The sequence below is a fragment of the Penicillium robsamsonii genome, assembly GCF_028829455.1.
Source record: "Penicillium robsamsonii strain IBT 29466 chromosome Unknown utg000003l_segment0_segment0, whole genome shotgun sequence".
In the NCBI taxonomy this organism is placed as follows: domain Eukaryota; kingdom Fungi; phylum Ascomycota; class Eurotiomycetes; order Eurotiales; family Aspergillaceae; genus Penicillium; species Penicillium robsamsonii.
In genome coordinates this window covers 4,672,787-4,697,333 of record NW_026643221.1, presented here as the reverse complement: position 1 = coordinate 4,697,333, position 24,547 = coordinate 4,672,787, and the positions used below count along the sequence as shown (strand labels likewise).

The following is a 24,547-nucleotide window of genomic DNA, read 5'->3' as shown; positions in this document are numbered from 1 at the left end:
GAGGATTAAACGCGTTATAAAGTTTTTCTTTCTGATGATCGAGTTGCCGATTAGCTCGTAGGAGAAGGGATACAGAAGGCGGTGGGGCAGTGGATATTTCTGCCGCCAACCTTGTGTTCAACGCAGTCAGGTGATGTCCTACTAAATGTGATGAACCGAGGAAGAGAAAGAAGAATCAATGTTATTCAATCTAAGAAGAAGCAGGGTATTGTACCCTGATGTCTGACAGATAATCTGCTTAGTCTGTAAGTAAATAATGAGAGATGGGATCATTCAAAACGTATAAATGCGTGGTGGGTTTTTATTTTGAAAAAAAAAAAGGAAATAATATATAGTTTGGATCTAGATCATTGTTCAATTTCTTTTTTTACTCCTGTAGAGGTGCACCCATGCCACCGAAAGTAATACTCTTGATAGTCATGAACTCGTCAATACCATACTTGCTGCCCTCCCGGCCGAAGCCACTCTGCTTGACACCACCAAATCTATAGAAAGGTTAGAGCTTGAGATACCAATGTAGGGAGATGTAAACTTACGGAGAGGCAACATCACTAATCAAACCAGTGTTGACACCAACCATGCCAACCTCCAGGGCCTCAGCAACACGGAAGATGCGGCGAACATTACCACTGAAGAAGTAACCAGCGAGACCAACCTCGGCATGGTTAGCCAGGTCAACAACCTCCTTCTCCGTCTTGAAAGGGAAGAGACCAGCCACGGGGCCGAAAGTCTCCTCGGAAGCAAGAAGCATATCCTTGCTCATGCCGGTAAGGACAGTGGGGTGGTAGAAGTTAGGTCCGAGCGCGGTAGCCCGCTGTCCACCGATGGCAATCTCGGCGCCCTTGGAAGTAGCATCCTGCACATGCTCGTGGGCCTTGTTGGCGGCGCGCTCGTGAATGACAGGTCCGTGGGTGATACCGTCCTCGAAACCACCACCGAGCTTGAAGTCCTTGACCTTCTGGACAAAGCGCTTGGTAAACTCCTCATACACGCCCTCTTGGACGTAGATCCGGTTGGCGCACACACAGGTCTGACCAGAGCTGCGGAACTTGGAGTTAATGGCGCCAAGCACGGCAGCATCGAGGTCCTCGACGTCATCGAACACGATGAATGGCGCATTACCGCCGAGCTCCCAGGAGACCTTCTTGAGTGTCGAGGCAGACTGCTTCATGAGGATGCGGCCGACGTTAGTGGAGCCGGTAAAGGACACCTTGCGCACCTCGGGGTGGGTGGTAATGAGCTCGCCCACTGCAGGGGTGTGCTTCGAGGAGGTAACAATGTTGACAACGCCCTTGGGAATTCCAGCGCGGCGCGCAAGCTCAGCAATTGCGTTCGCTGTGAAGGGTGTCTCCTGGGGAGACTTGGCCACGACTGTGCAGCCCGCCGCCAGGGCAGGGCCAATCTTTCGTGTAATCATCGCCGCGGGGAAGTTCCATGGCGTAATTAGACCGCACACACCAACGGGCTCCTTAAGAGTCATAACCCGGTTTCCGGGAACTGTGGCGGGGATGGTGTCGCCGTATGTGCGGGGGGCCTCCTCACTGAACCACTCGAAGAAGCTGGCGGCGTAGTTGACCTCGCCCTTCGCGTCTGCAAAGGGCTTTCCGTTCTCCCATGTAATCAACTTGGCTAGATCATCCGCGTTCTCCATCATTAAATCGTACCAGCGCCGCAACATGCGCGCGCGCTCGCGGCCTAATGTTGTGCGAAATTTGGGGAAGGCTTCTGAGGCGGCCTCAATCGCCTTCTCAACGTCGGATGTATCGAGTTCGGGGCATGTTCCGATCAATTTGCCAGTAGCCGGGTCTGCACGAGACAAAAAAAAGTCAGCCACTCCTCCGAACCCTAGTATTGAATGTAGTATTTACCATGGACTTCGAAAGTCTCGCCAGACTTTGCATCGACCCATTCGCCATTAATGTACGCCTTCTCAATGAACAGCGACTGGTCTTTCAACTGTAATCGGTTAGTATAAACCAGAAAATCACATTCGATTGCGGAATTTACCTGCGGCGCGCTGTGTTTGATGCTGTATAGTCTCTGTACGCGAGCTGTCGGGGGAATTGAAAAGGGGTATCTTGGTCGAGGTCTTAATAATTGGCGGGCGACAGGGCGAATGATGCGGTCCATTGTGAGAGATCAAGGTGAGGGGGAGATACAGAAAATATTGCGGGGAGGAGGGTTGAGCCTTTAAAGCAGTTCAGTGGGGGTCTGGGCTTAATGGTGATTTGCTCTTTTTGACCGAAAAGCACCGAGGATGTGAGTAATGGCAATGCTAATGAGATGAGATCTCAGAAGGGAAGCTCTATGCTTAAAGCGGGGATCTGCGGAGTTGATGTCATCAGGATTGTTTTCTTTTGTCTTTTGTCTTTTCTTTTTATACGTTCTACATATGTATTTGAATGTCCTTTTCTGACTCGTATTGGAGGAAAAAACCAACTGAAATAGAAAAGAATAGCGCAATCTCTTTCTATAGAAAACGATAGAAAATGCTTCATTTCATAGATCTGGTAATTCTCGTAATCCTAAAATAAATGTTACAATACGCGGCTGTTCAGACCAATTAAAATCCCAATGTTCGTGTATTCGGGCTAGATAGCCAATCAACACCAATTTTGGAGCTCCGGCCTTGAGATAGTGTATTTGTAATACCCCAAGCTCACCCCAAGCTATCTTCAATATTCCCCCCACAAATCACCGACCATCGGAGAGGAGGATCTTTACAAAAGAAAAGCAAATTGAACACGATAGAGGAGATAATATATGCTCCGGACCTAATTCTGATTGGGTAGTTCCTACCAGATGAGGTCTTTGTAGTATTTTTGGTGTTTCAGCGTGGCCTTCTCAGATATTTGCTTATGTCTTTCTCTCGCATATCCTTTTTCTTCCTAATTTGATACCGAGAAAACTACCAGAAAGACTGCTACAAACACACCACAAGGCCGCATAAGCGCCGGACTATTGCCTTGACCAAGGCGTCCGTAACTAGTCCACACAGATTATGTACTTTCGAGTTCACATTCGCGACTAAGCTAGACAAAGGCAAAGTACATAACCTATTCGATCATGATAGTCTGATCATCCCGCTCAGTCGAGGTTTCATTCCCAGGAGTAACATGTATACCATGAGCCTTCTTCAAATGTTGGTTAAGGTTCCATTTTCGTGAAAACCCATTCTTGTGTCGAATGCAAGATCTAACAGGGCAGACAATGTCCACTTTCCGATGAGGACCCTTTCCAACGCCTGGTTTAATCGGTTTTGGCTCCTGATCGACGGCCTGCTCTGTTATCTCTACAGCAGGTTCCACTGCAGTGGGTTCTGGCGGCGCCTCCGGGACTGGGGATGGGGATGCGGAGGGAGGAACGAATGTAGGAGTCTTGTATGCCTTCGAGTGTCGCTGGCCTGGTATCTTCACCTTTGGTTTGGTCTTTGGTTCAACTTCGACCTTAGCTTTGGAGTTGGGTTTGGTTTTGCGCTTGCGAATCGGTAGGGGTGCTGGCTGAGGGCTTGGTGGCGCTGAGTCACTATCGCTCTCATTTGAGGTGTAGGCATATTCCTCTCGATCATTTGCCTTTCTCTTCTTTCTGACCCTTCCTTCGGGCATTATTCGGAATTCCATATCTTCGCCGAACAGGTCGGCGCATCGCTTTGACGCGCGCATTACCGCGGCCGCGGGGAGGTCCATCATTGATGCCAGTCCCAGAACTTCACTCCAGTCTCGCAATTTGAGTCGGCCCTTGGCGTTATGATCGTCATCACCAGTAGCGGAGTTGCGAGATTGCGCTCGAGTTTGGGAACCTTCTGGCAAAATTTCATCTCCGGTCTCCAGTCCAGTAGATATGTGTGCAGTGTTGGAACGGCGTGATGTTTCACGCTCCTGAGACTGTCGAACACTTCTCCGACCACGCGATCGACTTCTGCTTCTGCCGTTGCGGCTCTCTCGAGTCTGGTGCTCTTCTTCGTCCGAATCAGTCCATTGCTCATCAGCAGAGTCTTCCTCATACTTGCGGCCCTTCATAGCACAATGAAGCCCGTACAGCAGCCGGTCTACCTGTGAGATCACATTGCGGACCACTGGACGTAATTGACGAAGAGAGTTGTCTTCGTCAAGTAGGACTGTGGGTCTGAGGATTCTTGTATCGACAGGCTCTTCTTCTTCTTCTTCCTCCTTTTTCTCCAATTCATCTTGCATCAGTTCATCCTCGTCGTCCCGCTTATTCGCAGAGTGATTTTCAATTTCTTCAAAATTCAACTCTCGGGCTTGGAAGGTCTCCTTGGAGACCTTCAGTATGAACGCTGTGAGGCATTCCTCTAATTCCGTACTAGGTAGGGAATCAGGTTGCATTTGGTACCTATCAGGGTCATCCATTATCCTCTGGATGACCTCGTTGGCACGGGGAACTGTTGTTGCATGGACAGGCCATGCAGCCCATCGCTTGTTCATATGGAGTGGTGTTTTTTCAACGACTCCAGGGTTCTTCCGCGCAGTGTCCCGGGCTCGCCTGCGAATCGCGTGGGCATTGTAAAGGTGAGCCGCCAAATCTCTGCTTCGGTGAATGATCATTGCATTATAGGCTCCAATATCGTCGGCGTTGTAGTTCCTCCATGAAGTGGCATGCCCATCAAATAGATTGGGACGCTCAACCCCAGGTCGCAGGTCAAGACCTCGGTCAACTACGTAGTAAATTGGGTCATTCTGAGACTGCTGTGTCTTTTTTGTCCGCCTGCGACTTCTCCCACGATTATTTTCCTCGTAGCTTTCGTCATCAGAGTCATCTTGGAACTCCAAGGGCTGCTCTCGCATTATCATGTCAAATTCACTTTCGCCTTGCTCAAGCGCCTCGTCCATAGGATCTGTTTCGGACAGAGGCTCTGAATAATTATCTTCCTTGATGGGGCCTCCAAAAAGAGAACTTCTTGGCGGTTCTGGCTGAGAAGAAGGTTGCAAACTGACATCACTGCTTGGGCCTCCAAATAATGATTGGCGTGGCTGTGCAGATTGCGGCGGAGGAAGTTCTGGCCAAGGTACCTGACTTCCATACAAAGATGACATGTCGGGAAGAAACTTTGGTCTCTTGCCGTTGTATGTGCAAAAGGGTTGGACCTGTAGTGCCTAGATATCACATAGATGCGGATTTTTATTGGGCAACATCCGACTTGAAGGCCAAGATAACACCCAGTGTCAGAACTCCCGGTGACCGATATTTTAAATGGTGAATTTTGACTTTCTTGTCTGACTTTGATTGTTCCTGGGTGTTGAAGATGTCGAAAATTCCAGGCGGGTGGATCACCGATGCAGTCACGTGGTCGATATACACGATCCCAGAACAGTTACGCTAGTCCCAAAGGGGCAGTATATAAGTTTTAACCTAACCTCTATTATTTCTATCACTATGATTGAATCTTAGCGTCCGAGGTACACCATAGAGTCCTTATTGTTGATAGCTATGGGTTAAAAACCAGACGTCGGACTGCAACAATAGAAGCTGTCGTAGATACAAGCAGGGTCTCGGTGAGACGTTGAGTCGTCCTGTAAGGCAATGCACGGCACAGTTGATAGTCAGGACAGGCTGTCCGGGTGCTACAGATGCTGGATATTGTTACGGTAGCCTGCATTAACTGTACGGTTTCGGGAGCAGAGCAGACTGTGGTGTATGCTACCACTGTTTCGGTGGTGAGGGAGGTAGCCGGAAATTGGACAACAGAGGTTGACCAGTTAGAGATAACTCCGATGAAAACAGAGATCCAGACTAGTTTGTATAACTAAGTAGACCGCTGCAAATGATGTATCCGGATGGTCTGCTTGTCACCCTCGGGGTTAGCTTCTCGTTGGGGATTAGGGTCCCCACAACTCCAAGGACCAATCAATTCATGGAATTCTCCCAACTTTAATCTATATTTCGTCCGATGGAACTTGTATAGTTGAGATCGGAACTTCCACATGTGTGCGAGATATTGGCAGAGAAACGTGTATTATAAAGAAAGTAATGATATCATCTTCATAGTAATATAGACAGAGGACTCTATCTAATTATCCAGAACGAATGAAAGTGACAAGGTCAATTGTCATAAAGCAAAGCGAAGCCACCCTTCTTCTATATTTTCAAGCCGCATTTAGAACCAATCGTTAGGGATAAAGAGAGGCATAGAATCTTCCCAAATGGAGTTGGTCAAAGGGCGCTTGTTAGATCCATCAGAGTCCATGATCATGATTTGACCGTAGGGCTGAAAGGTCTCGTCGTACAAAGGACACTCATACTGGAACCCATACATGCCGGAGGACCACATAATTTTTCCATCCTGGCGCCAAACTGCGTGGGCATCATTGGCGCTGCTGGAAGTCAGAATGCGAAGATCAGTGCCGTCAGGGTGGATCATGCAGATGTCGTAGTTAGTCGGAGAGACCTTGCGGGTAAAGAGGATAAATTCTCCATCAGGCGAGAAAGTGGGAAGGTTGTCCCAGCCACTGGTAAGCTGAGTGATCTTTCTAGTCTCAATGTCGATAATGCGCAAACCAATATCTGCCTCGTCGCCGTACTTGGCAGTGTCAGCACCCCACACGCGGTAGACGATCTTTTTTCCATCGGGAGAGAAGCTGGGAAACCCGGTGTTCAAATCCTTGGTATTATTGAGATAGAGGTTGCTCGTGGTGAGTACCTCACTGTAGGTGCCGTTTGCGGTGGAACGTACAATCCAGGCTCCTCGCCAATCACGCGCTTCAAACCAAGCGCCAACCCCGAAGGCAATCCACTCGCTGTCTGGAGACCAGCTAGGATTGAAAGCCCCAGCCAAGCCTTCGGGGATCAGTGTAGTGTCTAGGAGAGTGCTATTATCGGGCTTGTAGACCAAAGAGAGCTGACCACCCGCCACGTCAAAAGTGGAAATGGAGCAGTTCCCAAGTTGCTTTTCAGTCACAGCCACGCGATCATTTGACGAGATCTGGGGGAATACATCAGTGAAGCGATAGTCCCAATCCCTGTCCCAACCGTAAAGCTCCTTAAAAAGAGGGCGGATAGACCAACCGGCCTTCTCGTAAACCACGTACTTTCCATCGCGTGACCATGACGGAGAGCGAATAGTGGTATTAAAGTAGGTACCGTTTGTGAGATATAAGCCCTCCTTATTGCCGCCCTTCAGATGGTACCCAATGGTGGAGTTCGTGATGTATTGAGGAAAAGTCTTCACACCAGGACCACCAACCTCCGTGCGACGGTCAGTGCCATTGATTCCAATAGACACTATTGTGGAGTTTGCAGCTCCTACAAGCTCAGGTCGATGTGCATCCCATGTCGCATCACGAGTCATTTCGTAAAATATGAGACGCGTGCCATCAGGTGACCACTTGGGAGACCCAAGGCAGTGGCCAGTACGGTGGATGACACGACGAAGATCTGAGCCATCAGGACGAATAACATAAATACCGAGTTCTTGGGTGTGCTCCCAGCCAGAGAGTCCGAGGAAGGTTTGATTTCCGTGACCATCCCATATTGTGTTGCGATCTGAAGAAAACGCAAGCCAATCTCCGTCTGGTGACCAAGCTGGACGGAAGTGACCATGCATCATGTCCTCATCTCCTCGATTATGCGGGATATCGGTGACGTTCCACTCGGCACCGGTCTCCAGGTCCTTGACCCAAATGTTAGCGTTGTGGTTATTGGCTGTTGAAACATATGCTGCCAACGTTCCATTGGGTGAGATTATAACGCTGTCTTCCGCTGCTGGAGATGTCACAATCGGCTGTAGATCGGAGCCATCTGGGCGCACACGCCAGATATCGGAGTTTCCATCACCGTTACGCTCACTGGTGAAGGCAATCCATTCACCGTCGGGAGAGAAGTCGGCGTGGTATTCATAACTGGGATCCTTCAATAGAGAACGCTCGCTGGTGCCGTCAGCGTTGGCGATATATAGTTCTGAGGTGCCGGGGGCAATGCGGTTCATCAACAGAAGGCCCTTTTTTCCAGCCGCTGCGGAGGGAGTATGAGACGCGACACTTGTGGTTGACTTTCTTAGAATAGTGTCGCAAGGTAATTGAACATGGTTAGCGCGGCTGTCAGCCTCGATACTCGCATCTCGGGCATAAGGGCAGTTTGCTAACGCAGGGGCGATGGCGAGGCCCACTACAGTAGCAATGCTCAAATGCATTTCAAATGACGTTGACAACTTTAGAAAACAAGAGCCTCGGGTAAACGAAGGAATCTCCAGGGATCTTCCGATTGAAAAAGAGTTGTCATCAACAGGAATACCTACATAGAATACAGTGTGTCATGCGGAGATAGAAACCTGGAAGGTGCTACCTTCATACCGTCTTATAGCCATAGGTTTGAGGTTCACTCGGGCGCCCTATCGAATCTTTTGCCTACAGGTATAATTTATTCATAATAAATATTTTGACAATCTTCTAGTGGAACCCGTCGGGACCAGCGTTATCTATCAATTAGCATCCTGTGTTTTCAATGAGGTCCACGTCGTTCTTGACTCGCTCAATAATACCTTGGTTCCTCGAATAGAGGTTTGGCAGACGTCTATATGATAGTCACCACAAGGTATTGGCATGTGCATGGATATTATCAATGGTACAACCGGGCAGCTGAATCAGTGTTTCTGCGTAACAGAACTCTAGGCAGTTTTCACAAAGCACTTTCTGACGAATCGTAGATAAAGTACTTTACTAATTTGACCAGAAGAGTGAGATCAGTCCGGAATTGTGTCTAAACAGGGGCAAACGCTGCATATTTCCCGTAACCCTAACCATGTCATCACTTTGCCACGGTAAGGGCACAGAAGCCATCAAATAATCAAAAAAGGAATCATATTTCAGACAGAGCTTCCACACCGGATTATATATTATATGGTTCTATGTTCCAAGCCAATACCTACTGACGTGAGATACTAACTACACAGGCTACAAGGTACCTTGGACACTGTGAGACACGCCCAATCGGAGTCAGCAATCCACCAGATCAGCCCAGCTCACACTATTATTACATGCAGTACAACCAAAGGATATTCATCTGTTATGTCCCAATATTGATGTAGAAATATATATATTCACGCCGACCTCGATCTAAGTTTTCTTACACTTACAGATTGCCCAGGTGCCAGGCGCGGCTGAGGCTGCAAAAGATCTAACAACTCTAGATCGACTATTGCCAAGACAATCCATTTAAATCCCCACATCTCCGGCAACCTTAGAACTTCTATAAATGTGGAGTCGCAGATCGACACTAGATGCTGATGCGGACGTAAGCCATTTATTACGCCATTTCTAGGTGGGTAGATTCCATCTCATGCTAGAAAATGCGAAACATGACAGGCAAAGCAAAGTAGGAGATAACAACAGCAAAGCGCAGCTTCCCTCTATTTGATCTATTACAATTGGCAACGGTGAACTCGCGAATCAAAGTCTTGGGCATTATTCCAAAGCTGATTCCACAACAATTCTCGAGTCCTTATCGAATGACACCATGAAACTCTTCCATTTCGCCTGTCCAACTTCTGTTCTCTCTTGACCGATGACAGAGCTCAAAAATCCGCCATGTGTAACAACGACAATGTCAGGCCTTCCGCCGTCCTTTAGTTCGTTGAATTTCTGCTCCAATCGACGCTGGATCCGTGCAGCGCGGAGCTTCAAGTGCTCTGAATCACAGGCATAAAGACCTTTCTTTGCTGGGAACGCGGGGTCCATATCTAAAATTTCCCAGGGGAGATCGTAAAACTCCGAACGTAAAATAGCGATGTCTGAGCCAGTATCACACGGCCGAGCAGAGTGTGCCTGCACATCTGGTTCTAACAAAAGAAGTGCCCCGTTTTGAACCCCGGCCCTGGAGCCTTGGGCGTAATACTTCTCATCGATGGTTTGCTGGAAGCCCAGACGGGCTGTTTGAAGAGTGCGTCGGAGTGGAGATGTCATCACAAGGCCAACACTCTCTTTGAATGGAAAGTCTTGACAGAGCTTTAGGCATTGTTCAACCCCCTTTTCTGTCAATGGCGGGTCATGGATAGTCATATTATGGCCGGGATTATGGGTTCCCTCTGCGTGTCGGATGAGATGTAACCGGAAAGACATTTCGGTGACGGTTGGACAGTGGGTTTGTGGCCGAGTAGAGAGGTATAATAGAGTGATCAAAGCGAAGGGAACGATGAACCTGAATATTTTCATTCTCTGAAATTGAATGGTACAAGTATAGGGCCCCGAAGCTTATATCCGACCTTGGGGGCTTAATCGGACCTCTCTTCTACCTTGGGAAATATCAGCCGCAGCTAAGTATACTCGGACTTGGGACCGGAACTTGTCCGAATGGCGAATGTGACCAATAAGAGGATACTCCACGGGCCAGTTTCTTTTGTGGATCTAGCATTGAATGAAACAAGAATGTACAGATGGTAAAATAATCGATCCAAAACACCAACCTTGGCAAGTGATCCCGAGAGCTTTCGTAAGCCGTGGAAATATACTATCAAGAAGAACCATCTTCCTTCCTGGTATCTCGTTCCTTCACAAAGGTATTCTCAAATTCAAGACCAGCATCTTGACGGATGATACCGTACCCAGACGATGAATCCAAAGGCCGGCCGCCATGCGCATCTGAAAAATCCTTCGCCCGTACCATATTTTCCAGTGCCACCTCGGCGACCTTTAATCTCGCGCCAACATCTTTGGCGCAACTGATGCCATGCTGAACGTCTTTGATACCGAGATTCAGACTGGACGGAGGGGATTGACCTAGACAATATGATCAGCAACAGAAAGAAGAACGGGCGGATCCTCAATTGATATTATATTCATACCTTCCTCTGGCATGTAAGCACCTTGCGTCATGCGCCTGGAGCTGGAATACATCATTCCAAAATTCAGTTCAAGCAACTTTTCAAGCATATCTGTGCCAAGGTCGCTTTTCTCCGCTAGCACATGGGCTTCTCCTACAACCTCCATTGCTCCTGCGACGATAAAATTACTAGATAGTGTCAGTGGGACCGTATGGCACAGTAATATTAGTCGCATTCTCACCCCAGAGTTTTGAGCAGAGTGGCCTTCTCGGGCTGATCCGACACAATCATCACGTCCCGAGCAATGACACCTTTTACGAAAGGTGTAACTTTATCAATCGCTTGGCTTGAACCAGCCATGGCCATCAACACCGTACCACTTTGCGCAGCTGGGGTAGCCCCGAAGACAGGTGCTAATGTAGTACGTGAGAATCTGCAAATCATGACCGATCTAAATTCACTTACCAGCAACGAAGGACGCATTCCTTTTCTTGAGTTTTTCATTTGTCTCCTTTGTCGTATTAGGATGCACGGTGGTAGTATCCGCAAACGACTTGCCATTAATATCCTTGACAGCCAATATTTGGTCAACTATGCTATTCAAAGCCGCATCATCACTGGTCTGCGTAATGTCAGTGAAAAAGGCTCATTCCTGATACGGAGAGTCCGTAAAGGTCTCAGTGAAACCAAATCCCAACTCATATACTCACAGATATGAATATCAGGTCACATTCAGTGACAAGCTGGGCGATAGACTCGCATCCAATACCGCCAAGGAATTCAAGTGGCGCGCCGCGAGACGCCGTCCGATTCCAGAATCTTAATTGAGATTTGTCCTTTTGGAGACATCTTTGGACATTTTGCGCCATTGCAAGTCCCATACTCCCGAGTCCTAGAAGGAATTAGAACAGCCCAATCAGATTGTTCTTCGCTGCCGTACCTATCCATCCCACAACTTGTTTGTTTGACGACATTGTTGGTGACTACTTCGTTTATAGCTTGTGTATGATCCTGCTTGCTATGTGCAAGTTAATACTTGACATGTTCCAAGGAAGCATCAGCAATTATACGTCCCTTGAAGGGGTGAAATCTCGGATGTGAGCCGAGGGATGACTCACCAATAAGACTCCCCCGGACGGGGCGCGCCGAACACTGGTCTTAGGGGCCGAAGCAGCCCTATATGGTGCACACTAGGATCAAAAGGATCTATAAGATGTTGGGTGTGAAGAGGGATATATTATTCGAAGACATAGGCAAGATAACCTTTCTCGGGGATTAAGATCAAATATCACTAAGATATTCCACAGAAATCAACGATCGCCAGCCCATTTTACTGTCAATAATCTACGTCATCGTACGCTTCAAGGATCCAACAACATGAGTGGTAAACAGACCGATCGAATGAATCTCTTCCACTGCCAGTTGTTAGCCAGGATTGCAGTCAAAACCAACGCAATCTTACCTCATCTGCACCACCACTCCCCAACCAAGCTCGATAGAGCCTCCCAGAATACTCCGAATCGAACATGTAGGTCGTATTTTTCAGAATATCGTGATGCATATCCCATGTCCAGATACTGTCACCCCCAGCACTGGTAACACCAGGATCGCCCGAATTTGCACGGTGGTTCAACTCCCGAGGGTCCCATTCTTGTGCATGGTACACTGGCTGGGGAATCTGAACCGACTTTAAACCATAGTACCAGAGCCCAGGAGGGTGGGGACATCTCTGAACCTAGATCCAGGCCCTTTTCAGCAAGATCAGTGTGCATGATACGGAGCACGCGTGCTGAAAGTCGAGACATGGCAACGGAGGAAGACCGACGTGAGATGGCTGGTCCTTCGGTGAACCCGTATATCACATCACGCATTGGCCAGCCCGTGTTCACCGGGTTGAACTGTGGAAGCCAGGTAATAACATCTGCTTCCTCTCCAATACCCCAGCTCGATGTGTCTATCTCTGCTGTCGGTATGGGTGGTAGGGAATGCGCCTCCTTTGAGACATTTAGACCCTCCACTGGCACTGGACCCCAGACGGTTGGACGATCCACCATACATCGATCTACCATGTTGTTAAACTCTTCCCATGTACCATGGACAGCGGGGATGTAGAAGTAAGAGTTGCGCTCCCAGAGGTATTTCTGGGGCTGTTGTTTCGCGAATGCCGTTGCTTGCTCTAACAAATGATACAGATGTCCAGTATATCGGGCATCCATCTCAAATTGCCAGATAAAGTCGTATTGTTGATGAAACTTTGAGAAGATCTGCACTGGCTGGAAGAACTGGTACATTACTCTATTTAATGGTGAGCATGGCCGTGCATATGATAACCGAATAAACCCTCCTCATGGACGTCAATGGTCGGATACCAGTCCTGGAGGAGCTTCGTGTTGAAAAATATCGCAAGCCCCCGAAACTCTTCTGGGAGATACTCTTTGAGACTGTGCATAGCAACATTGTCCATGAGGTCGGGTAATATCCCGTCCTTCGCGTCGATTAGGAGGATCACCTCGTACTCTGCACCCGAAAAAAGAGAGAGTTCCATGACCATGGCACGGATGTCGTGGATATCATCTGTTGTGTACTTCATGTCAATCGTTGAGCATAGAATAACAGCTGTTCTTGGGTAGAAATGAGGTAGACAAGTCTTCCGATAATAATTTTTCTTCCCTTGGTGTTCTACTTGTTGTCTTTGGGGTTTGTATAGTGTGTATCTCTTTGGCTCGAGATTCAAAATGTTGTATCTTTCGTGGTTGCGTTCTAATCAAGCCCGTTGTAAGTCAACCCAGTTGACGGCCTCCCAATTCCTCGATGTTCGGGATATGGATTATATGGGATAGGTCCTGATGCGGAATATTGGCCATCTTTCCTCAGACACAATGAGGGGATGTGCTCGGTGATGTGTGGACGAAACAGAAGGATCACAAATACAAAAGATGTAATGAGGACTATGCTGACCTTCTGGGGCGCTAGGTCAATACCTCTGGGCAGCATCGCGACCCACGAAACGACCGACAAGAGTATGTAACATTCAAACTCGACTTGCGCGTGTTCACGTGGGTGCACAAAACGCTGTTCAGGTAAGGAAGGCGCACGGCGATGTCAAAGAGAGAGCTATTCACAGTCTAGGATTACAATTTGTTGCAATTGAGTTGCCAATAATTTCCTACACCTGGTGATACGTCACTCAGTTGAACTACACAGGGTCTCGATATGGCAAGGGGCAAAAGTTATACATATAACTGGGATGTTAGCCCATAGCTAGCATTAAAACTTCACAAATTTTTGAGGTGCCTATACATGGGACATATCCAAACCGCAACGCCCGGAAAAAGCACTATTTAACATGCACAAATGACCCGAGCTTTAGTTCTTGTCGTCCTTCTTACCCTTCTCGCCCTTCTCAAGCTTACGTCTCTTGGAGCGGAGCTTAGCGGACTCATCAGCGGTCTTCTTGTTCGAGTACATCATCTTCTCAAGCAGCTTGCGCTTCTTCCGGCTCATCATCATCTTCTGTCTCTCGAGCTCCTCGTCCTCGGAGCGCTTCTTGGCGGCCACCTTCTTGGACTTAGAGGCTCTCTTCTTGGCAGCTTCATCGGCGGCGGGGTTAGAGGTGAAAGGCAGACCAGCGGCTTCGGCCTCGAGCTCCTTCTGGTGCTGAGTGCGAGCAGCCTCGTCGTCATCTTCGGACTCGGATGCAGCTTCCTCCTCAAAGCCACCGAAGTCTTCGACTTCCTCCTCGGACTCCTCATCGCTCTCGTCGTCAGTGCCGGCGACATCCATGCCTCCGTCAACGGATTCAGCCTCGGATTCCTCGGCAGTAGCAGCCTCGGATTCCTCGGCAGTAGCAGCCTCGGCCACGGGCTCGTCCTCCATCTCCTCGTCGCTGTCAGAGGCCTCGGCGGCGATTTCGGCTTCATCTTCCTCCTCCTGGTCGGCAAGGGAGGCGCGGGGGTCGTAAGCGCCGCGAGTAGCCTTGACCCAAGGGCTCAAGTGGGGAGGGAGAGTGGCACCGGGTGCGTAGAGATCAGCTCGGAGGAGCTTACCCTCGTTAATGCAGTCCCAAACCCACTGGGGCTGGATGTAGGTACGACCAGGGATGCGGTTTCCAGGCTGGACCTTCTGAACGGCGCTCTCATCGGCAGCGGGGATGGCAGGAAGAGACTCCTGGGGAAGTTGGGGACGATCGACAATTTGGTGAGTGATACGGGGGTCGGTCTCGTCGTGAGTGAAGGCTCCATCACCCAGTACGGAGGCCCATCCAACGCGCTTGCAGCCGAATGAGCGCAGAATGAACTCGAGGGGAGCCTTGGGCGCTTCACGGGAAATGTAGAAGACGAAGGGGGCGAAAAGTGCACCGGCCTCGTTGCCGCTCATTCCGGGCTGGGGGAGGGTGTCGGCTTCAGGAGCGGCGGGTTCAAAGCGGTCGAAGGCATCGGTTGCCTCGTCGGGCGTAGTGTCGACCATCTCCTCATCCGTGCTCTGGTCCAAACCGGCCTTCTTGATCACCTTATCAACCTTGGCTTGAAGTTCCTTGGAGACTTCCTTTTTCGAGTTGCCGTTGCTCTGAGCCTTGCTGGCCTCGAGAGCCTTGGGCACCTCGCCCACTGTCCGGCCCTCAAGAGTGAAAGCCGCCAACTCGGCACCGTTCTCGTCGCTGCGGGTATCGAACTTAGGGGGGTATCTCAAACCAATCGAAGAGTACAGGCGGAAGTTGACGAAGCCCAACAGGGTGGTGTAAAACTCGACAAAGGTAGCCATGATACGGTAATCGACGTCGCCATTGACACGCTGGACGAAACGGTATGGCACGAGCCACATAATGTCTTGGCCCTGAATCGTGGCCTGGTAGTAGATGCCCTTAATGGAAAGGAAGGATCTGCGCAAAGAGTTGGTCATGATCAGGTAGTGCTGGAACTCGTGGCAAAGGCGCTGGCAGAGCGCAACGGTCTTAGAAGGAACATGATCTGTGGATGGAAGGGTAGCGAAGAGGAAGAGAAGAGACAGTGCGTCGTCAAGATCACGGAGGGCATCGATAAAGGTCGGGTAGCGCTCTTTAATGACATGGTCCAAGGTGAGTCTCGGGGAGTTGTTCTTTTCTAAACGGGAGGCATCGCTGACTTCTCCACGGCCGAGGGAGCGGGCAATCTTCTTTGCGAGTGACTTCTGATCACGGAACTTGTTGAGCAGGGGCTCGTGTAGCAGATACTGGATGTCCTTGGTGTAATAGAAGGTGGTGTTGGGCGTAGACGTCTTAGAGGCCTTCTTCTTACTACGGGGCTCGCGAGGATAGATACCTGATATCGGAGATCATGTTAGTTTTGCGATTCTGATGGAACAACGATAGAAGAGGCAATTACCCTTGAAGATGCATAGTCGGCGGAAATCAGGCAAAGAGATCTGGAGTTTGCGCACGGCCTGAGTTCTGGTAATGTAGTTCTTGGCTGCGCCAGAGGTACCTAAAAGGAGTGTTAGTAAATCCAATTGAAATCCTCGGTTCATTTCAACACACCCTTCTTCTTAACTTTGCCCATGATGAAAATTGGTTGTCAAAAGATCTAAACGGACTGCTGATAAGAAGAAGAAAATTTCTCGATAACTTTTTTTTCTTACCGCAACAAAGGTGGTCCGTGCCCGAAGGCGGAGAGAGACCGTTGGGTCCATATGGACCAGCTGGAATCAACAACTAAAACAATCACCCCGTCATGGCTGTAGACCGACGGAGGATTGCTGTGTTCGGCGCGGCTTTTGTGCTGCGTCTACTTCTTACATGTCTTTTTCCTTCATTGCCGGACTTGTTAACGGGGAGAGTCGAAGTATCAACACCTGTCAATAGTTTCAAACGCCGTACGTGTCTCCGACCATTGACTCCGCATTCTATAAACTAATTATTTGTAGTGCAAGAGGGTCTATTCTTGTACACAAGAAATGTGTCGCCTTATGATGGTGGCGTCTTCCATCAGGTTCGTGGAGATAGGTCCCTCCGAATCGGTTCCTTAAATTGACAATTCGATCCGAATGATCTAGGCACCGCTCCTGTTACCTATGTTCGCCCTACTCCCGGATGCGACCAACTCCCTATTGCCAACATCAATATTCTACTTCCTTGTCGACCTCTTGAACGCGAACGCATTGGTAACCATCTCTACGTCGGGCCAATCGGTCAAATCGAGACTACACTCGGCGGTCCGAAAACATGTCCGATGGGATGGGGTGTCCGTTGCAGCATGGTATGCTTCTTCTAGCCCCCTCAATCATGTGTATTTGCATACTTACCAGGCAATAGGTTTTTGTTCAATCCTTTTACTATTGCGACATGTTTAGCGCGGTCAACGAGCGTGTTTACAACATCAGGAATCCTCTTCGCCGTTTCCAATGCAGTCGGTGGAAATAGCATCAATGCGATGTTAGCCCTGGGATTTGCTTCATATCTGTCTCTATACCCGGCGTTACTCTTTGTCCCGTTGGTCCTGCTATGCTATGACCAACGCTCGGGGAGACCAAACCCACCCAATGTTGCATCTTTCATTGTTCAACACGCTGCCCTACTCCTGGCTAGCGTGGCAGGCCTGCTTGGTCTCTCCTGTCTGATCACTGGCAACTTCTGGGAGTTTATCTCGGCAACGTATGGTTTCCATCTTTTGGTTCCAGACTTGACCCCCAACGTGGGGCTGTGGTGGTACTTTTTCATTGAGATGTTCGACTCATTTCGAGAGTTCTTCCTCGGCGTTTTCTGGCTTCACTTGGCCAGCTACGTTGGGGGTCTCACGGCTCGCTTCCGCAACCAACCCCTATTCGTCATTACCTCGCTCTTGGGTGTCTTCGCCATCTTCAAGCCATACCCTAGCATCTCGGACGCGTCGCTGTTTTTCGCGCTGCTGCCATTATATCGCCACCTTTTCCCATGTGAGTATATCCGAACATTGAGGATATCCCAGAATTACCTTGACTAACTCGGCACAGTGATGCGTTATACCTTCTTTGCGGGCTCGGCAATCTTGTACTCCAGCCTCCTCGGCCCGGCCTTTTACCACCTTTGGATCTACGCAGGATCCGGAAATGCCAATTTCTTCTACGCCATTACCCTGGTCTGGAGTTTGGGTCTCTCCATCCTGCTAGCTGACACCGTCTTCGCCGCTCTCAGAGACGAGTGGGAGCAAGAACACCCAGAACAGGTGGGTGTAGAGGTGCGCCAGGTGTAATGTATATTAACTTTTGCACATCACTATTGTCATATCAATTATTAGCATTGAAACCCTTAAGAAAGTGATATCCAGCTATTACAATTTTAACCTCTTCGACAAGATCAGATAGTCCACATCCTTAATAGTCCCATTGCGCAACATGCGCGGTCGGGGCGAGTACTCATCAACCCCATATCCAAGCCGCTCATAGAACTGCCGAGCAATCTTATTCGACTTGAAAACCGTCAGCATAGACTTCTCCAAGCCAACAGCACGACCGATTCCCTCCATCTGACCCATAAGCAACCTCCCAACGCCCCGCCCCCGGGCCGCCGGCGACAAATGGATCTCGTAGCAATAAATAACCTCCTTCCCGTCCTCGTAGGTAACCATAAATGATAGAAAGCCCAGCACATGTCGAGAACTAGTATCAGATGACGAAACAGGCTCATCGCTTTCCTTCGGTGAAGACGGAGCATTGTTGTCGACGATATCGCTCTGTTTCTCTCTCGGAATTTGCCCGCTAGAATCACTAGGTTCATCCGGCGTACCCCGCAGAATCAAATACTTCATGTCGGGCAACTTCATCTCTTTCCGCTTCTTGGTGCGCGACCAGCCTGCGCTCGACGCGCTGTAGGCTTCGCTTGAGGTTTGCTCGATCAGATCCAAGCATGCTTCCAGGTCAGCTGCGGATATTGTTGCCGCTGAGTAGACGTCCACGCGCGGCGCGGGGGCCAAATCCTGTTGTGCCTGATCTTGGGATGGATGGGGTTGATCCGTCGCATCATTTCTAGCTGGTTCTCCTGTTTCCGTGAGTGGAGTCACGTATTGCTCTATGAAATCGCCAATGATCAATGCGTTGGTCTGTTCGACCAGTGGAACTAAACAATCATTAGTACGCGTCACTAATTGAATATATTCAAATCAAGCAAAACAATAAATCAAGCTTTGAGGTTGAACCAGGCTTGCGAGAGTGGTATTTACTCACTTTTGCTCGAGACGCGTCGGGTTGTGGTTCGCGGTCTTTCGGCTTTTAATTTCGTGACTCGGCCTTCTTTCACGGACTGCATGGCTTAATGATATTTGAGAGGATGTTTGATAAGTCCGAGATTAAGTGCAGCTTGAATGTCAAGATTTTGGGATAGCTGAAGAATGTGGGCCGGCGACCCCGGACTTTGACCGTTGAGGAGTATACGCGCACCAATTTTTAGTTTCTTTCGAGTTCGAATTATTGTGCAGGTGGATCCAGTTTCCCTAAAGGATTCATAATTTTCCTGAATGTATTCAGGCATAGTGTATACTGTGAAGAATGTATACGATGCTTTTTATGCTTCTCTAATATTGAAAGCCATATTTTTCTATTTCTTCTATATATATTTCACTTCCCAAAGCCAAGAGCAATCATTGTCTTGGCCTCCTTTCCCTATCTTTGAATGATTGTCTTCTCTGACTTCTCCTTTTTCTTCTTCCTCAAACCCCACCATACCCCGACTGAGTTCAATCACCTGGATCCGTGTTAGATAGCCCTGCGCGCGTACCAATAGCACTACGCTCTGAAAGATCAATACGCATGAAGCTAGATTTGGCAAAGAAAATCCCGCGATGATTTTCCTATTCAGGTAGCAGGTTTTATTGGGCCTTGTTAATAATCCTTCCGTCATACACTGGGTGGATCTTTCGCTTAAAACAGACATGGCGACGTCAGAGACTCCGACTATATAGACTCCCCCAACGCCTAATCATTTACATTGTTTACTGCTTTTAAGTACACTTAGACATTTCGTATAAAATGCCTCCCTCCACTATGAAGCAATGGGTCGTTCAAGATCAGGAGCACGACTTTGATGGTCTTGTTTACAAGGACGCCGCCGTTCCGAAAGTCGGCGAAAATGAAGTTTTGGTGAAGCTCCATGCTGCATCGCTGAACTACCGTGACCTCACTATCCCAAAGGTATGATCTTGAGAAAAGCAGATGTCTTCACAACGTTGATTGAGTTGTCCATGCAAGACCGTAACCGAGTTCTAACCTTCCCCATAGGGCATCTATCCATTCCCTCTCAGTCTTCCCGTAGTGCCAGGCTCTGATGGCGCGGGCGAAGTCATCGAAGTGGGATCTAAAGTCGTTGAATTCAAGAAGGGTGATCCAGTTGCGACTCTCTTCAATCAGGGCCACCAATACGCCGAGATTGACACATACTCCGCGGGTACTGGCCTAGGTGGTGTGATCGACGGTACCCTGCGCGAGTATGGCGTTTTCAATGAAAATGGTCTTGTGAAGTCGCCCAGTAACCTCGATGCCCGCGAGACCAGCACTCTGCCATGCGCAGCGCTCACCAGCTGGAATGCACTATATGGTCTGAAGCCTCTGAAGCCCGGCCAGATCGTTCTCGTGCAAGGAACCGGTGGTGTCAGCATGTTTGGCTTGCAGGTTAGTACCGGATTCAGTTGAACTTTCTCAAAATGGACTCGGCTAAGATAGCTTGTTTATAGTTCGCTAAAGCTGCTGGTGCAACGGTTATCGCTACAACTTCTTCTGCAGCGAAGGCCGAGAAGCTCAAGAAGCTCGGTGCTGATCACGTCATCAATTATAAGACTGAGCCCAACTGGGGTGAGGTTGCTCGCAAGCTGACTCCTGGCGGAAGTGGTGTGGACCACATCATCGAAGTGGGTGGTAGCGGAACTCTCAAGGAGAGCTTTAAGTGCATCAAGTACGAGGGTATTATCAGTGTTATTGGATTTCTTTCAGGCGTGGACCCCAAGACACAGCCCACTGTTCTAGAGTCATTGACTCACATCTGCACCGTGCGTGGTGTTTATGTTGGCAGCAAGGCTCTCATGAAGGATATGATCCGAGCCATTGAGGCCAATGATATCCACCCTGTGGTGGACGACAAGGTGTTCACCCTTGATCAGACACGGGAAGCATATGATTACATGGTAGGTTGTTTCCTATCAGTGAGGAGCGTTCGCATGCTAACAGATTGGAATTCAGTTGGCCCAGAAGCACTTTGGAAAGTTGACCATCAAGATCAACTAAAGATGAGAACAGGCTATGTCTCCTTGCTAGGGTATATGACAATATGTGAGCACCGTGTACAAATGAACCTGAAAACCTTAGAAAGTGCGACAGAAAACGAAGCGTAACCTAAGAGCCTAGTCGTAGCATGATACGCGTGTACTACGAGGGAAGTGCCAAAGCTCTTCCACTACTTAGCTGTTCCGGTTTGATCCGTCGAGCCCGCGTTATACCCTCTTTTCCTTTCCCTTATTTCATATTCTTTCGATCTATAAATCTCAAATAAAGAACAATTTAAGGGTTTGATAGTGGGGACCTGCAATACTTGAAATCATCCCAGTATCTCTACTAGGCATCTTTTGGAAGTATGTTTTCAATAATGTCAAAATTAGATCTGATAATTCGAGAATACTATGTTGGTTGAGAGTTGAGGTGAGGTGAGCATTCTGGTTGGTAGACTGGGCAACTGAGGGCTTCCCCGCCACTTCCCCTGCATGAGTTAAAACCAACCACCTGTAAGCTTCCTTCTCTCTGTTACACTCATAGACGTTTTCTATAGTCACCCTTGAGACATTTCATAAACAAATTTTGTTATTTTCCGCCGCTGGACACCTGGTTCAACACCGTACCTTTCTTCAATGCCGGTCAACAATAGAGATATCCCCTCAATCCTCCCACTCCTGAGTAGCCAAAGTACTCGACAGCCACTGGCACCATTTGTTCGCCCAGCTCAAATGGCCATGTTTGCACGAGTGACATCATATCCCCCGCTAGGACAAATCACTTGCCTCCAACCGGTGCAGAAGGCATCACGGTCTGAAGAAGATGCGGTGAGTCTCCCAAATATGATCATTTTGACATCGCTAGCAAGAATTTCCTACATTTATCGTGACTTCAATGCAAAGGCATACTGATATCACCAATAGCTGCGTTTCACAGTTACCATAGAGTCTAGCAGCTCATTCCCCGCACAATCATGGGAAGCACAGATCTGGCATAACATCACTGGTCCCGAATGGAGATCTCTGCCGTTACAGAGATGCAACACAGATCATGCAGCTCTTTTGACTGGAAATGATAGCGAGTACCACTACAATCGCTATGTATTCTCCGAGGAGGTATCCCTGCCAGCCGCAGGAGGTCATGCACAGTTTACCGTCCGGTTTCGAACTGGTCCAGATACGGAATGGCAATGGGCCAATGAAAGGCACCACGTCAGCAACGGTGAAATTGTATATAGCGCACGCTACTCTAGTCTCAACGGGGTTCTATCCACGGAAGTTGCTACACCAGCCCCCAAAGAACATCTCGAGAAGTACATCAATAACCTCCATGAGGACTTGCAGATCCAGTCACGGCTTACTGAAGCTCCTGGGTCAGTTCTTTGGGCTCTGTCTGGTGATATAGATGCTGCCCAAGATGGATCTTCAATCATCAAACGACTTGCACTTGGGACCCCTTCATCGGTGGTGAGGTATTTCTCATTGGTTCGTGTTTGGAGCCCATGGCTGGGCCCTAGGCATGGCAAAGATAACTTCCGAATTACTGAAGATGCAATACTTTGCTCTTTCCTGCGCGAAGATGGCGAGAATCTTGTTCTACTGGCTGTTTCGGGAGTCAACGATGTTTTGACTGTGTTTCAGTCAGGTGAGAATGGTGAGGTTGTGCTCTCCGTAAAGGGTGACAATTCAGAAGCATCAAAGTTCCAGGTGTTGGTCAGCGCCGCGCAGAATTTTGAAGTTGCCATGTCTGCGGTAGTTTATGAGGCACGGAAAGTGGTCAGACCATTTGCTGATGCAAGCCATCGGGATTTAGAAGATCCAGTCCCATTATCTCCTCCTGGGGATGATATCGTCCTTGTCGAGAATGACCCAAGTGCACAGTGGTTCTCCGAGTGGTTTGACGGCCTCACATATTGTACTTGGAATGGATTGGGACAGGAGCTCACCGAAGAGAAGATCTTGCGTGCCTTGGACTCGTTGAAGGCATATGGAATTACCATCACTAATCTTATTATCGATGATGGTTGGCAGACAAACGACAATGAGGGGGAGTTTCAGTTTAAGCAAGGCTGGAGGCAGTTCGAGGCGCATTCAAAAGGATTTCCTAGAGGATTAAAACATACCGTGGGGGCTATCCGTCGAGCACATCCCAACATCGAACATATTGCAGTCTGGCATGCTTTGCTGGGCTATTGGGGAGGTATCTCACCAGAAGGGGACCTGGCTCAAAGATTCAAGACAAAGCAAGTGAAGATCAAAGATCCCGCTGCCAACGGTCCCATTGCAGAGAACCTTCCAGACGGAACAATTCTTGCCATTGATCCCGATGATATCACACGATTCTACGATGAGTTCTATAGCTACCTTACATCTGTCGGTATAGATTCAGTCAAGACGGATGCACAATTCTTCCTCGATCTTCTTGAGGACACAGAGGACCGCCGGCGATTTATGACTTCTTATCAAGATGCATGGTCTATCGCATCGCTCAAGCACTTCAGTACTCGGTCAATGTCTTGCGGATCAATGACCCCCCAAATAATCTTCCATTCACAAATGCCCACCAACAAACCGGCGGTTCCACTGCGAAACTCCGACGACTTCTTTCCTGATATTGTTGCCTCTCACCCGTGGCATGTATTCTGTAATGCCCATAATGCACTATTCACCCGCTACTTGAACGTATTGCCCGACTGGGATATGTTCCAGACAAGTCACGCATACGCATCATTCCACGCGGCAGCACGATGTGTATCGGGGGGACCGATCTATATCACCGACGAGCCGGGTAATCATGACTTGACCCTGCTCGATCAGATGGCCGCACCTACAGTGCAAGGGAGTACGGTGATCTTGCGTCCTAGCGTCATCGGGCGCACGATAGACATATACCACGACTATAACGAAGGACATGTCCTGCGTGTTGGAAGCTACACCGGCTGGGCCAAGACCGGAAGTGGAATCATGGGCCTTTTCAATATTCAATCTGCTGAGGCCTCGATCATAGTCTCACTGATGGATTTCCCAGGAATCCACGAGGACTCCGAAGGCCAGTATATCGTGCGCGCACACAGCAGCGGTAAGATCTCGCATCCCATGCGGCCATCAACCCACAACTCCCTGGTATCAGTTGCTCTGGAATCAAAAGGCTGGGAGATTCTCACTGCGTGCCCGACTCGGTCGTTCACGCTAACGGGAAGTCATGGCGGCAACCCCTCTGGCGATAGTATGACACATGTGGCTGTGCTGGGTCTTTTAGGAAAGATGACTGGCGCAGCGGCTGTAGTGACTTCGGATATATCTGTTGTTGAGAACGGCCGTTTACGACTCGATGTCAGCCTGAAAGCGCTGGGAACTCTGGGGATTTATTTCTCCGATCTTCGAGACAGGAGCATTGCGCGAAATTTCATGATCATGATCCTGGGACAGCCAATTCCTCAGAATACAGTGTGGAAGCAGGGTGGAGAGAATGGTAATGTGCTGGCAATTGATGTATTGGCGGCATGGAAATCCATGAAGTTGGACAGCGGATGGAGTAACGAGGCCTTTGTACAGATTTTTGTGGGATGAGGTG

The 24,547-nt window shown here is 48.9% G+C and overlaps 10 protein-coding genes across 10 annotated transcripts; 3 read left to right on the top strand and 7 right to left on the bottom strand.

The window, feature by feature from the left end:
• Positions 1 to 367: 367 nt before the first annotated feature.
• On the bottom strand, positions 368 to 2,130 carry N7447_006523 (NAD-dependent succinate-semialdehyde dehydrogenase; the record flags this gene model as incomplete). The annotated part of the gene is made up of 4 exons (XM_057230785.1): positions 368 to 485; positions 537 to 1,806; positions 1,869 to 1,956; positions 2,008 to 2,130. 4 exons carry the CDS (start codon positions 2,128 to 2,130, stop codon positions 368 to 370), a joined length of 1,599 nt encoding a protein of 532 aa, XP_057085875.1.
• Positions 2,131 to 3,056: 926 nt separating this feature from the next.
• On the bottom strand, positions 3,057 to 5,054 carry N7447_006522 (uncharacterized protein; the record flags this gene model as incomplete). Its single annotated transcript, XM_057230784.1, has 1 exon — positions 3,057 to 5,054. One exon carries the CDS (start codon positions 5,052 to 5,054, stop codon positions 3,057 to 3,059), a length of 1,998 nt encoding a protein of 665 aa, XP_057085874.1.
• A 1,061-nt stretch (positions 5,055 to 6,115) lies between these two features.
• N7447_006521 (uncharacterized protein) lies at positions 6,116 to 8,146 on the bottom strand (the record flags this gene model as incomplete). Its single annotated transcript, XM_057230783.1, has 1 exon — positions 6,116 to 8,146. One exon carries the CDS (start codon positions 8,144 to 8,146, stop codon positions 6,116 to 6,118), a length of 2,031 nt encoding a protein of 676 aa, XP_057085873.1.
• Positions 8,147 to 9,416: 1,270 nt separating this feature from the next.
• On the bottom strand, positions 9,417 to 10,070 carry N7447_006520 (phosphoglycerate mutase family protein; the record flags this gene model as incomplete). Its single annotated transcript, XM_057230782.1, has 1 exon — positions 9,417 to 10,070. The coding sequence occupies one exon, from the start codon at positions 10,068 to 10,070 to the stop codon at positions 9,417 to 9,419; it is 654 nt and encodes a 217-aa protein (XP_057085872.1).
• Positions 10,071 to 10,461: 391 nt separating this feature from the next.
• N7447_006519 (uncharacterized protein) lies at positions 10,462 to 13,361 on the bottom strand (the record flags this gene model as incomplete). The annotated part of the gene is made up of 10 exons (XM_057230781.1): positions 10,462 to 10,727; positions 10,793 to 10,959; positions 11,013 to 11,184; positions 11,237 to 11,393; positions 11,482 to 11,663; positions 11,712 to 11,754; positions 12,166 to 12,186; positions 12,234 to 12,436; positions 12,507 to 13,040; positions 13,103 to 13,361. The coding sequence occupies 10 exons, from the start codon at positions 13,359 to 13,361 to the stop codon at positions 10,462 to 10,464; spliced, it is 2,004 nt and encodes a 667-aa protein (XP_057085871.1).
• Positions 13,362 to 14,137: 776 nt separating this feature from the next.
• Positions 14,138 to 16,331, bottom strand: nop7 (mRNA-binding ribosome synthesis protein NOP7; the record flags this gene model as incomplete). The annotated part of the gene is made up of 3 exons (XM_057230780.1): positions 16,284 to 16,331; positions 16,132 to 16,230; positions 14,138 to 16,068 (listed from the first exon to the last, which is right to left on the bottom strand). The coding sequence occupies exons 1-3, from the start codon at positions 16,303 to 16,305 to the stop codon at positions 14,138 to 14,140; spliced, it is 2,052 nt and encodes a 683-aa protein (XP_057085870.1). The 5' UTR covers positions 16,306 to 16,331.
• Positions 16,332 to 16,476: 145 nt separating this feature from the next.
• N7447_006517 (GPI-anchored transamidase subunit GAB1) lies at positions 16,477 to 17,973 on the top strand (the record flags this gene model as incomplete). The annotated part of the gene is made up of 5 exons (XM_057230779.1): positions 16,477 to 16,618; positions 16,670 to 16,734; positions 16,799 to 17,001; positions 17,058 to 17,677; positions 17,735 to 17,973. 5 exons carry the CDS (start codon positions 16,477 to 16,479, stop codon positions 17,971 to 17,973), a joined length of 1,269 nt encoding a protein of 422 aa, XP_057085869.1.
• Positions 17,974 to 18,051: 78 nt separating this feature from the next.
• On the bottom strand, positions 18,052 to 19,025 carry N7447_006516 (N-terminal L-serine N(alpha)-acetyltransferase NAT4; the record flags this gene model as incomplete). Its single annotated transcript, XM_057230778.1, has 2 exons — positions 18,052 to 18,836; positions 18,944 to 19,025. The coding sequence occupies 2 exons, from the start codon at positions 19,023 to 19,025 to the stop codon at positions 18,052 to 18,054; spliced, it is 867 nt and encodes a 288-aa protein (XP_057085868.1).
• A 719-nt stretch (positions 19,026 to 19,744) lies between these two features.
• N7447_006515 (zinc-dependent alcohol dehydrogenase family protein) lies at positions 19,745 to 20,992 on the top strand (the record flags this gene model as incomplete). The annotated part of the gene is made up of 4 exons (XM_057230777.1): positions 19,745 to 19,906; positions 19,994 to 20,383; positions 20,446 to 20,892; positions 20,948 to 20,992. The coding sequence occupies 4 exons, from the start codon at positions 19,745 to 19,747 to the stop codon at positions 20,990 to 20,992; spliced, it is 1,044 nt and encodes a 347-aa protein (XP_057085867.1).
• A 617-nt stretch (positions 20,993 to 21,609) lies between these two features.
• On the top strand, positions 21,610 to 24,543 carry N7447_006514 (putative raffinose synthase protein Sip1; the record flags this gene model as incomplete). The annotated part of the gene is made up of 2 exons (XM_057230776.1): positions 21,610 to 21,801; positions 21,898 to 24,543. 2 exons carry the CDS (start codon positions 21,610 to 21,612, stop codon positions 24,541 to 24,543), a joined length of 2,838 nt encoding a protein of 945 aa, XP_057085866.1.
• Positions 24,544 to 24,547: the final 4 nt, after the last annotated feature.